General features: G+C 44.0%; 1 protein-coding gene across 2 annotated transcripts; it reads right to left on the bottom strand.

Moving 5' to 3' along the window:
• Positions 1-1,377: 1,377 nt before the first annotated feature.
• Positions 1,378-11,018, bottom strand: DENND10 (DENN domain containing 10). Of its 2 annotated transcripts, none has more exons than XM_027746468.2 (9): positions 10,952-11,018; positions 10,278-10,474; positions 9,010-9,089; positions 7,330-7,478; positions 7,048-7,159; positions 6,597-6,697; positions 5,352-5,459; positions 4,689-4,783; positions 1,378-4,000 (listed from the first exon to the last, which is right to left on the bottom strand). In XM_027746468.2, exons 1-9 carry the CDS (start codon positions 10,995-10,997, stop codon positions 3,824-3,826), a joined length of 1,065 nt encoding a protein of 354 aa, XP_027602269.1. In that variant the 5' UTR covers positions 10,998-11,018; the 3' UTR covers positions 1,378-3,823. The 2 variants fall into 2 exon arrangements, with proteins under 2 accessions (XP_027602269.1, XP_027602271.1); XM_027746470.2 differs by lacking the exon at positions 10,952-11,018 and adding an exon at positions 10,582-10,851.
• Between the last annotated feature and the right edge of the window lie 1,966 nt (positions 11,019-12,984).

Below are 12,984 nucleotides of genomic sequence, written 5' to 3'. Positions count from 1 at the left end.
GGACAAGCAGCAAAGCACCATGTTTGAGGGACCTGGGAGGAAAGTCAGCAACTGCAGGAAACCTTCCCCTTCCTAACCTGGAATAGATTAACAACATACCAGCCCAAGGCAGGTCTGTCTCCTGCCTTAGTGCTGACCCTTTGTGTGAAGTGACAGTGCATTAGTGGTGGAACCAGTTTAAGGTGCGGTGAATGAGAACAGATGGAAGCTTCCTGCTTCAAGGAAAACTAAGTCTCAGTACAGCACAACATGCTATCTGTGCCCCACCTACTCAGCTTGTCTTCTTGAAATTTAGGAATATACAATGAGACTTCCAGGTCCCTTTAATGTAGCTTAAAAAGAAAAAAACAAAACAAAAAACCTCAGCCACTCCCATATTAGGAAATACTGAGATCAAAGCCTTTCCCAGCCAGAGCTGTGTCTTTGCTTTACCCCCAGGTCTGTAACATGGCCGTGCTGCTTTTCCACACAGGCCCTGGGATGGAGGAAGGAAGGATGCAGGCAGGGAGAGTCCTGCACTGCAGCTCCTTCCCCCTCAGACAGCAAACACTGTGCCACGTGCTGGAAGGGGCTGCTGCCAGTCTTGGGAGTCTCCTCCCGAGTGAGTCTCACAGCATTCGGCAGCTACAAAGAATGGCCTCACCTGGCCAAAGATGCCTCTGACTCAGATCCAGCCAGACAGCTGCCCAGGGAAGGGTGTACAGCTTCCCTACACCCTAGGGAAGGGTGTGCAGCAGCATGAGGCAGCTGTGGCCTTCCTACACTGAGCTTTATGGCTTGTTTTTTATCTAGAAATGTAGCTGCTTCCACTGACACCTCACAACACACCATTAACAAACCCTCAGTAGCCATTTCAGTGGCAGTCAGAGGTTAAAAGCAGAAGCAGCCAGAAGTTTGAAGATGGATGCTGCCACATGTCCTGTGTCGAGTTTTTCTAGGTTACAAAGCTCTCCATCAGAACATTCTCCCCCACACTTGCCTGGGGGGGAAACAGGGCAGGGCAGGTCATACCAGGGACTAAAACCCCAGGGGTGAAAGCATGAAAGCAAGTAACCCAATTTACTCAGCAAAATCTCAGCTGAAGGCACTGAGTGCTGACCCTGCTCCCCTTTGCAAGCCTCTGTCTGTTCACTATCTACGTTCCAATCTCTGCAGACGTGGTGGAGATGTTATGCCACAGGAACCATTCACCATTTTATACTTAACCGAGAACAGGAAGGCAGGAAGATGAGAAGATACAAATACAAATTTCATTTTACATGGTCTCTGCTTCTAGGGGGAAGAAAGGATGTCATCTGACTGCAAAACCAGCAACTGCACAGCCAGCCTGGGGAAAGGGAAGTGAGAAATCAGCCAAAATCTTTCCCTGTCCTGACCTTGCAGATTTTTCTATTTTATTTTAAACCATTGTGAGAAGAAACAGTGCCAAAAGCCATTAAGAAAATGCAAGAACATTAGGACAAGCCTTTGAAAGCACTGAAGCTGAGAGAGGGAAATACATCCTGTGCAGTGCTGACAGTAAAATCAGCAGGTGATAAAAGTGTTTGAACATGTAGCAGTACATTTCCAACCTAAACACCAAGCTATAGCTCAATCCCAGTTGTGACTCCATGGTCACAACAAGTCAAGAAAAAAATTTACATAAATTAAAGGGTAGACTGTTCAGAATTTTTTTAATAGGCATAAGCATGCTGTGAGTCCAGTTCCTTAAGTGCAAAACTGTATTTCACCTGCACTGCAGAAACATCAGAAGATCAGATACAACACTGAGGTTTCCAACTTAAATGTTTCCAGGACAGAAAGCAAAACAGGCATTCAATGTTTAGTTTGCAACTGAGCTCCTCTGCTTTTTGTGGTTCTCTCTGGATATGCCTTAAGGCTTTTTGTTAATAAGAAATGATGCAAATTTCTTCTCAGTTACACTGTGGTGTTAAGACAGGTGGCTGAAGCAGATCCAGGTTTTTCTTGGTGAAAGACTTCAGTTTCAGTGGACTTAAAAGTAAGTCCTGAATGGAATTTTCAGCATAGTTTTGCAGTTCTGCTATTCCAACTGTTTTAAAGGTCTCAAAACAGAAGCAGCAATATTAACAAACCATTAAGAAAAAACATTAATGGGCAAACGGGGAAAAAAAGCTGTAGAGCACTTACAGGTAAACAAAGGCAGCTGCAATATTTTTCTCAGAAGTTAAAAAAACCACCAAAGTACATGCTACTGTGTTCAGAAGTTAAACTTCAGACTAAGTGTTTAAAGTAGAATTTTACACCCCTGAAAATAGGGGGTTGTTCTGAAGCACTTTCATTTCCTGACTGTAATAACTATCCATTTTATACCACATTCCTTAATCACATTCTAAAATAGATTTCCTTAATGTATGATACATAGCAAAAGGACAACCCTTTTTCCAACCCATATTGCTTGTAAATAGTTACTGATGAACTCTACCAGTTTCAGAATAGCAAACATCCAATTATTTAACAATATAAATATCGGTTACTAAAGTTTTATTCATAAGTATAAAATCTCTATGTAAAACCACATGCTACAGCCTATCTGTACAAAGGCCAGGAAAAAGGTTATTTTTTTTCATATAACAAAGTGCTACTGCAGAATTGACTGATTTGTTGTGGACATTTCTGAACAAATACAGATTGTTTGGCTCAGAGCATTTCCCTACAAGGACTCTAAATTCTTCTCAGAAGATTACAAAGCAGATAGTTTCAGGCTGCTCAGTGAAACAAAAAGAAATCTCTTGAGTTATGGCTGTGCAACCAAACAAGTAGGCAAATTTTAATTTTTCTCTAAACTCTTTCCCAGTTTTCACTATTTCTTCAAAAGTTTCCACCTCCATCTCATTTACACAGAGCACCACCAGACAGTACCCGTGTTACAGCTCCAGTAGTTTAAAAAGCTGATGCTCTGCCTGTGGTACCTTCCCATTGGGACACTCCTGGTCCATGAGGCTTTAACTCATCTGACTTTTTTGTGTGGATCAGGAATGAATGGCAAGGTCTCTTCTCAGCTGAGAACCCCAACAACTTCTTAAATGACTGCAGCTGTAAAGCAGCACTTGTCTGTGACCCCCCTGGGAAGCCCCATTTTAAACACAGTAATCCTGGACTCTTATCAGAGGCGTGGGACGGAGTGAAAGGGGGGAAAACCTCTAAGGCAAGAGTCCAAAAGAGGTGCTCAACTCACACCTGAGCTTCAAAATACCCCTTTCTCTATGTACTAAGGCTACCACATCAGATTTTCCCAGACATCCTTTTTTTCCACACCTAGACACCTTCAAGTAGAAAGAAGAGAACTTGTCCATTTAGTTGGGATTTCCAGGAATCAGGCAACCCAGAGCAAGAGCAGCATCCGACAGGCTGACACACCTGGAAGGCCAGAAGGAGCACTCGGCCCACTGCATGTTCAGTGTGTCCCTGTGCAGAGGTGAACACACCCAAACTGTGCTGCTTTGACAGCTGCAGCCGTGTTCCAGAGCCCAGGAAGACAAGTCAGAGCTGCCCAGCCTCTGGAATGTGCAGGACAAACAGCCACTGCCATCATGTCTGGCACAGCCTGGACACACAGGCCCCTGCTGTTGTATGTACACTCATGTCATGGCATGGAACACAGTTAGGATTGAGGAAGGATAATGACACCAGGAATGTTCCCAAAAATGTCTCCATGTTCCCAGTCAAGCTCCAATATTCTGCACTGTATCACAGTAACGTTCACTCCTATACCTTGAATTTTTCCTTATAGAATACCAGGTGTACCTCTCTGTGTGGCAGACAGCCTTTCTGAATTGGTCCATAACACTCCAGTGCATCAGGATCAGATTCTGAGCAGTTGCTCAGCAGCTGCTAGATGAAAAAGGAAGTTTTCTGTAGCTGGTGGAAACCGCTTTTGTTTCAGGGCCTCAGAGTTAAGGGTTGGTTTTTCACTGCCATCAGAAGCTTCAGTAAGTGAGGCTAAAATAGCCAGGATTTCTTTTGTCTTCAGAGAAATGTCCTTGAGGAACAGAGAAACAAGCAACTGTGAACATAGTATTAGGTATGATAATGTTTTCACATATGCCTATTAAAAAATTAATCAATACAGGAAAAAAAAGGAAATAATGATAAATAAATAGCTCATTTAAAATAAAGCTCACATTTATTCTAAGGCAAACGTGCACCAGTTGTTCAGCCTGCTCTTGGTGCAGTGCTGGATAAAGGGAGCACAACCACTCCACAGGCTCCTCTTCTGGCCTTTACTGAGCTCTGTGATTAAATCACTCAGCTGTGAAATGTCCAATAATGTATTAAGATAGGGGAAGAAGTGAAAAAAGCCATCATGATGAAAATCAGGCTTTACAGCTGAGAAGCCTTATCTCAGCAGGACTTTTTCAAGGTATTGACAATACTATTGCCAAAGCACTGAGCAAAATCCATGCCTTGTGGAATAAAACTGGGAAACCAGTCTAAAAATCAATAGACTTTTTGAAGTTTCTTCAGCAATGCAGTTACCCAACAGATAATGCAAACCAAGTAAGTTATCCTTAAAAAATGTGTATGATGAATAAAAATGCTCATTTGTAAAAAGGCAGAGGGTAGAAGAGACTGACTGATTCTCAGGGACAATCTTCCTCCTACGCCCTCCTTCCACCCAGATTTAGCAATAGAAATAAGTTAACTTGATTTAAAAATAAAATATTAACCTTAATGACTTGGCTATCTGATTTATCTGGATCTTCTGCAGATTGAACAATCAGTTGTCCGATTTCTTTGTGAAGTTTTCCCATTGTCATTGCCTCTGTGTAAGAAAAGAAACAACACCACACAGTCACATAAAATCACCTTTTCCGGGATATCTAGAAAAGCATATGAATAATAAGCTGAATTGAGGAGTCTTTTCATGACTACTATTTAAAATCTACTGGTAAAGGCAGTAACCTGGCATATCAACAGCTTTGCCAACACCCCTGAAGTGGCCCTAAGTAGATGATAAGGAGCAGAGAGATGACCAGCAACACAGAAGCTCTTCTTTCAAATAGTCCCCAGTCTCCAAGTATTTAGGGCAGTGTTTTCCTAAAGACTCAAGTGACATATCTGCACGCAGCTGGAAGCCTCTTCCATGTAACTGTGTAACGTGGATGTTATGAAATCTCAACTGTGCATTTGCTGGAAGCAAAGTACGTCTTTTCAACTTCCAGCTTTCACCAGTGTTGCAATAAGACTAAAAGACAGAAGCTTACACATTGGACTTTTCAGAACCTGGATGGAAGAAGGATCAAGATGGCTTGATCTACAGCCAGGTTCAGCAATTACTACAAACCTGGGGATAAATGGCCTCCAAATCCCAAATATAAACAGCAACCAACCTTTTACTACAGGGGAAACGGTAATCTCACTGTCTGCCAAGTTCACATACACATCATACAGGTCTGGTCTGCTGGTCACTTCAGAATCTGTAAATCCAGCAATGTAACCTAGAGAGCAGAATTTAGCAAGATTAGGATCTTCATAAACAAACCCACGCCAAAACCAAGATAAAAATCACAGTCCTACAGTCTGTTCTAGGAGTTTTTCACACAATAGTCATTGGACCCAGGAGGTTGTGCTCTTGATAGTATCAGTCACTCAACAAGTGTGGTCAGCAGATGCTTCATTTCCAAGGAGCTTCAAAATCAGCTTCTAAAATTGCCTTGAACATGAATGAACCACTAACACTACAAGCAATATCACAAGGTTATCAATGTGGAATTTTAAACTCTCTTCCTATCTTGCTACTAAAATTACTCTTTTGCAAATGAAAAGGCCACTGAACTTTCTCGTTTAAAAAATCACCACTCTGGAGCCCTTTGTCACGAAGTCAGGATTAGATTGGAACAGAGGAATAAACCCAGCAGATTTTCTTATTTATAGCAAACCAGGTGAGCAAACTAAGAGAGCTTTTTCGCCATGGAAGGTGTTTAGAGAGCTGAAAAAAGCACACAGCAGAAGTGCTGAAGATGAGTAGTCTTCTTGCTCGTTATTCCTGCATAGAGAAGCCTCTTAATGGTCACATAATGAGTCATGTTAAACTTTGCATAAGCCAAGGGCCTGTTCCTGGGTTATGCACCAAACCCTGCACACACACAGCAATGTGTCACACAGACCAAACTCCTACGTAGCCAGTAAAGTCTGCCTGTGCTTAGGAGCCAGAGACCTCACTGGCATCAAAAATCTGGGACTTCAAAAAAAAAAAAGAAAGATTCGGTTACAAGTGACGGGTAGAAGCTGGGAAAAAAAATGCAGTTTATCTAAAGTGAGCTGCTTTTGTACAACAGGAAGACTTTCAGTTCCTCAGATCACAACATCAAAAAGTCTCAAGGCTGCTTTGCATCTGTGATTGGGGATAGACTGATGTGGATCCACCCCAACCCACCAGATTAACTAGTTATCCTCCCATACACTTGTTTAGTTGTTTTGCCTTTTCTAAAGCAAATTATGCTGTTTAACTTTGAACAATAGCATTAATAGCAAAATAACCTTTTTTCCTCCGAAGTGCACTGGTGCAAGACCTTGCAGCAAAAGAAAGCAGAATTAAATTTTCTTTATATTTTTGATTAATAAACTATCACTACCTGTGCAGGCTTTTAAGGCTTCCACTTCCTCCTCGTTTAGATGCACGTATGAATGAAGAATTGACCAGTCTTGTCGATGCCACACTAAAGCAGGCAAGGTCCTGGGGAAATTTGGCACATAGTATATTTTTATTTATGCTAACTGAAGTTTCACAGGATGAAATGCATGCCATGAGAATAAATGATTACGACTGGGTCTCATTTGGGGTGGATATACAGGAACTACAGAGATTTCTGCCCTCAGTGCAAGCAGAGTTTATTGCTCATTCCACAGTTGAATTTCTCTGAGCTGAGGAACATACAGCTAAAGCCTTAAGAGGGATTTAAAAGAATTTCAATAAACAGGTTTAAGAAAGATTTTCTTCCTTAAAATATGTTTTTTTCTCTCAATGAAGGTTCAAAATTTGTTAGATTCTGGGGAGGGGTGTGAAGGAAGGAACAGACAAAGTACCTGGTAAACTCCTGGATAGCTTCTACTCTAGGATGGTACACTACAATTCTCTTCTTTAACATCAGTGCTGTATATAGGATAACTGTTTCCATTCCAAACTGAGACACTATATCTAGAAAAGAGGGGAAAATCATTGTACAGAAGATATGTATGCTGTTTTTTGAGGAAGCTAAATAATAACAGCACAGGTTAGCATTGTTACTTGAAGCACACAGGAAAACTAGATGGCATTTTACAGCATAGGAAAAAAAATCAGCATAAAGACTCCTGGTAGTAAATAACCTTTGATGGAACCAGCAAGGTAAGCCTTCCGAGCATCAAAATCCTTGCTGAGGAAAGATCCATTTTCTTCACTTTGGCAGATCCCTTTTGTAAGCACTGCAATGTAACTCTCCATCATTTTAACTGGGCTTCCATGCTTCAAGTAGATCCTGTGTGAACAGAAGAGAGTCTGGGATTTAAACTGCAAATATATGAATACATGTATACATATGAAAAATAAAAAATTTAAAGTCAGTATCACAAGTAGCAATATTATTGGCAAGAATTCTTAAGTTTGGACACCCAGTTGAGGTTTTAAATACTAAACTAGAAGCCTTCCAACATGCACACAAATACAGGTCTGTCTTTCAGGGTATAAAACTACCTTGTATTCTTATTTCAGTTTCCTGTTTTAGGAAAGAACCAACATTGACTAAGATAGAAACACACCCCAAAGGTGTAGGCGTGTTCCAGACTAAGGATTCTTTGCAGACTTGAAAAGTACCTGCCTTATGAAAAAGCAACTACCATGGTAACTCCTCTTATTACATGTAGACATGTTACATTTGACTAGTTAGTTTTTCATTTTTTATCCCAGTATCATTTGACATTCTTCTGTACTCTTTCTTGAATGATGAAAGAAAAATATAAATATGTCCTTGATACTCATTAAAACCCCCAAAGAACACAAAAGAACCAACACACCAACAGAGCCCATCCAATTTTAGCTGTCTTCCACTGTAACCTGTTTTACAGGTTAAGGTGCTTCAGGAACAGCACTGAAGCTGCCAACTCCCCATTTTCCATGTTACCTGTAGCACAAAGCTGCATCACACTTGAAACTCAATTATTAGCATGTTTAGAAGAATCCATTCTGGATTTGAAAGGAAGTGTTAGCTGATAAATCAGCATTAAAGCAACCCACAGCAAGTCTAAATATTCCATGTATCACCAAAAAAGAACCACCTCAGTTTTTCAGTGCCCTGCAGAACTGGTAAAGTCTGAAGGCATTCCCAAGTCTACGCTATATATAGTAGGTGCCCAGTATACAATAACCTCACAATTGCATCCAATTAGCTGCAAAATCTCAGGGAATACTCTTGGAATCAAGAAGTGGGACCGGACCAATATGGAAACTCAAGGAAAGGCAAAGAAAGAAGCAGAGAGAGATCATGAGAAGGTGGATGTGGATGAAAGCGAGTGAACAGGAAAAGGAAGGAGAAGGTGGCAGACTGGTTGGAAGAGGGACAAGGCAAAGGGCTCTCGTTTCCCTGGAGGGAAAGCAAAACCATCCCCAGGGGCTGTGCTTAGCTCAGAGGAGCTGCAAGAAGCATCTACAGCAGACATGTTGTGGAGGGATGCAAGTTGTTCACCACACACACGGTGACCTTTGAGTCCAGCACTGACCTCTTCCCAAATATTTACACTTTTAAAAAGCAAGTTCTCAGAGAAAATGAGCGTGTGGGTGGTGGTGCCTGGAGAAGACACACATTAAAACCTAACTGATATCTGACACTCACCCAACACTTACTGCATGAACCCAAGATAAACTTAAATCAAGGATTTATTTAATCTGATTCTGTTGGTAGGACTGGGTTTCCAGCAGGTTGTTAGAACAAAGGCAACACAATGAAATTTAACCTCTTGCTTTGGCAAGCTCTAAGCCTGCCCACAGCAGCACCTCCAAGCAGCTGTACAGACCTGCAGAGTATCCTCGTGAAGGCAGCATATTTCTCTGGGTTGAAGTCTTTGGCCATCAGGACAATGGAAAAGTGGGTCACCTGTGCATGACACAAACACAGACAGCTTAGTTCTTGACCCACCACGAGCAGCCTTTGTCACACTACTGAACTTCCTGCAGTACTGACAAGGCATTTCAGTTAAAAAAACCACAAAAAAGTGAGCAGCAGCAGCAAGAGCTCTAAGTTCCTAAGTGCAGGGATGGCTGGGTAACGGGTTCCTGATGTGCCTCAGCTCTAGTACAGACTGTCTTTTGCTTAACCTACACCACAAGAGTTGCTTTCCTCTAGTTTCATGGGATTATTAAAAAAACAGAAAGGCATTATTTTTCCCTCACAGCAGGTAGGGAAATTCCATAATTTGTTGCTATGGAGGCAGACAGCATCAATACATTTAGAAAGAGACTGGAAAAAAACCACACAGATAGCAGGGCCAAAACCAGAACTACTCTTTAAACTTCCTTAATCCAATGACTGTGGGCTGGGACAGTATGAGACTGAAAGTCTGCAGACAATGACCAGGCTCACATGTCCTCCTCAAACAGCATCTCCCACTGCCGCTGTCAGAGACAGTGCTGGGACACTTTATTTTATTTTATATCTTTTACACCTTTAAGGTTCATAGGAGATGTAAGCTTGGAGTGAGGAAAGGCAAGAAATATTCTGTTGTGGGCATGTTAAATTGCCCCACTATCTTTCTGCTTAACAATATAGCATGAAATATGAAAATTGAATAATTGAATTAACTTGACAGTTTAATGATTTTCATAGCAGGGAGAAGATAGCAGATACAAGCATATTTGCTGTCTTCCAATTATGAATGCAATGAAAAATAAAGTACCTATGTAACTTGACCCTTTGGAAAAAAAAGCACCGAGTTCTATACCAACAAAATTTTGAACACAATGAAAAAAACTTTGTAGAGAGAAACAAATTGCTGACGATGAAATACAAATTAACTAGAAATAATGACATGGGAAAGCATTACCATGTTAACACAGAGAATCTAAATTGGGCAATGAGAGTCTCAATCATTCTGCAATTCCATCCAATACATGTCTTGGCAAAAAATGAAACATGGACTGGTTGGACGCCTGGATAAAAGCTGCATCTGTGAGCACACAACAGCTTGAATCCCTTCTCTTCTTCATGTTTCCCTCAATAGGAAAACACTGCTTAACCTGCAGATATCTTCCCTGCATTCTACTGAAAACCCCCACCAAGTCCTACCTTTCTCAAGGCTGGAGAATCCTGAACTTCCACAGTCGTGATGTAGAACCAAGACCTTTTGTACTGGCCAAATACAAATGTATGGAGCAATTTGTTTTCATCCGTGAGGCAGCACTTTCGCAGCAACAGAGTCCTCAGCTCGGCTGTTACGGACGGATAACACCAAACCCACAAAGCATCTCCGTTGGTGTCTTTTTCTATGGTGGAAAGATGTTCACTGTGAGAATGCCAAACAGCAGCAAGGGAGTAAATCGATGGGTTAATCAGGTTTGTTTCCTAGAACCAGATTAAAAATCCACCTTACCCTGACCCTAGACGTCCAGTTCTGCCTCTGCTGTTCAAGCCCCAGGGCAGCACTTCTGCTGCGGGCTTTATTATTGAAACGCTAACAAATATCCGCTCTTGACCCGCCTAACGAGGTCAGAGAAGCGCCGGGAGTTTGAATACACATCCAGCGTGAGCGAGGCACGGAGGAACAAGTTTATTTATGGTTTTTCCCTATTTCTGATGTCGCAACACAGAGATGGGAAGCCGCGAATTTCAGGCACCCCGGCCGAGCTCAGCGCGGCAACAGGCGGGGCCGGCACCGCCCGCCCGGGCCGGGCCCGCAGCTCGGCGGGCCCCGCTCCCGCCCCGGGCCCCACACGGGTCCCCCCCGGCCCGCGGGCCCTCACCGATGAGCCCCACGGCCCGCAGCAGCTGCGCCTCCGGCTCTGCCATCTTCGCCCCGCCGCCTTCCGCCCGCCCGGCCCGCTCCGCCCCGGCCCTCCCGCCCCGCTCCGCCCCAGGGCCCGGCCCGGCCCGCTCCGCCCCCGCCCCGCTCCTCGCCAGGGCCTGCGCGGCCCGCCCGGCTCCCGCCGTGGGGAACGGGGCTGGGATCGGGAACACACAGGCTGCGTCCTCGCCCGCACCGCACAGCCCCGGCATGGCTCGGGCTGCAGGGGAGCGCTGCAGCTCCTCCGGGCCGACCTCCCTGCTCAAGCAGGGTCCCCTCCTGTCGCTCAGGGGTGTGTCCTTATCTCCAGTGAGGGAGACTCCACACCTGCTCTGGGCAGTCTGTGCTCGGTAATTTGCACAGTAAAGAAGTTCTTCCTTGTAGTCCCGTGTTCCAGTCTGGGCCCGTTGCTTCTTGTCCCATTGCTGGGCAGCACCGAGCACAGCCTGGCTCCATCCTCTGCACCCTCCCTTCAGACATGGACAGACACTGATGAGATTCCTGCTCTCCAGGGTCAACAGGCCCAGCTCCCACGGCCTTTCCCCAGAAGTGAGGTGCTCCAGTCCCCTCATCACCTGCATAACCCCCTCTTCTGCTACCTCACACTGTAAGTCATGGGACACAGCTCGTGGGAAATGTTACACAAAAGGAGGTGGCCCTGCTGGCAGTTGCATCCTGAAGTCCTGGACAGGAGCTGTATCCCTAAGCATCCCAAAACACAGGCCTCCCTGTGCTTCTACAGAGTGTGGATGAAGACCGACTTGGGCCCAAGAGGCAGCTGAGTGAGGTGAGGAACACTCATGGAAGCAGAACAGCCATTCCTGAGTAACTCCATGCATCAGCAAGTTTATTTGAGGATGAAAAGATCTCATTTTAAAGTTTGAAAGAACAGTGGTACCTGAATGTTGGACTCCATGTCTTTAAGGGTCTTTTTTAACCTAAATGATTCTAGGAATACCATGGCACAGAGCAGCCACTGATTAGGAGGAGAAACTTCCAAAATACCTGGGATAACTAGAGGTCATCAGAAGCTGCTGAAGAAAACATGGGAGAGAGGCCAGGCCTGGTCCTTGCCTGGCTGAGGAATACACTAAAGGGCAGCTTGCCATATGATTTTCGTAAAGTCAAAAAGTTAAAACACACATTTAATATACTCTGCTACCATGTAGGAAGGGAGATGAGGATTCAGATCATAAAAGCTGCTTCAACACAAAATTGTCTTGATCCCAGCCTGGAGGTCTTTCAGGAGCTTCAGAGACATACAAAAAAGGGGGGTGGGCTCCCAAATGGCAAATGCTGCTCTAGCCCAGCAATAAGTACCAGGCAGCACACCCATCAGAGCAAAGGTGCCCCCCAGAGAGGGCTGCAAGGACTTAGAACAGGGACTGGCTCTGGCCACGCTGGCACAGGCAGCCTGTGGTGCTGGGAAAGCTGCCACCTGGACCTGGGGTTGTCTCTGACCTGACAGACATTCAAGTCAATTTTATGAAGACAAGAAAAGCACTATTCAGTTCATTAATTTTACGAAGACAGTTCAGCACTATAAATAGCTCAGTGATGACTCTGCTTTAAAGCAGCCCATACTAAAATACTGTCATGTAAACCAATAGCGTGACCTGACGGAGAACACTGTGTACAACACTGAACACCAGATCTCTAAGGACACTAGGACAAGTGAAGAGAGCCTGAAAAAGCAAAGCTGGGCTTTTTTCTTCCATTTTTTTTTGACTCTAGAATGGAGGGTCATGCACTAGAATTCTCCCTGAAACTGATGCCCACCTTCTAGTTCACATGAGTCTCTGCTTAGCTCATCGTGGCATGTTGTGCAGGGATTGAGACACAGGCCCATACAGGGGGAGAGAGACTTTTCATATTGCCAGAGTTGGGCAACCAAATCATTCACTGTTGGCTCTCCTTTTTTCCATGACACTGCTGCCAGTGAGCTGGCATCCCACAATGGCACGGTCTGTAGAAACTTCCACCACGTGGGTT

Source organism: Pipra filicauda, unplaced genomic scaffold (genome assembly GCF_003945595.2).
Source record: "Pipra filicauda isolate LSUMZ 115617 unplaced genomic scaffold, ASM394559v2 scaffold53_size3534045_pilon, whole genome shotgun sequence".
Taxonomy (NCBI): Eukaryota; Metazoa; Chordata; class Aves; order Passeriformes; family Pipridae; genus Pipra; species Pipra filicauda.
The sequence above is the reverse complement of the archived record's forward strand: the minus strand, read 5'-3'. Positions and strand labels throughout refer to the sequence as shown.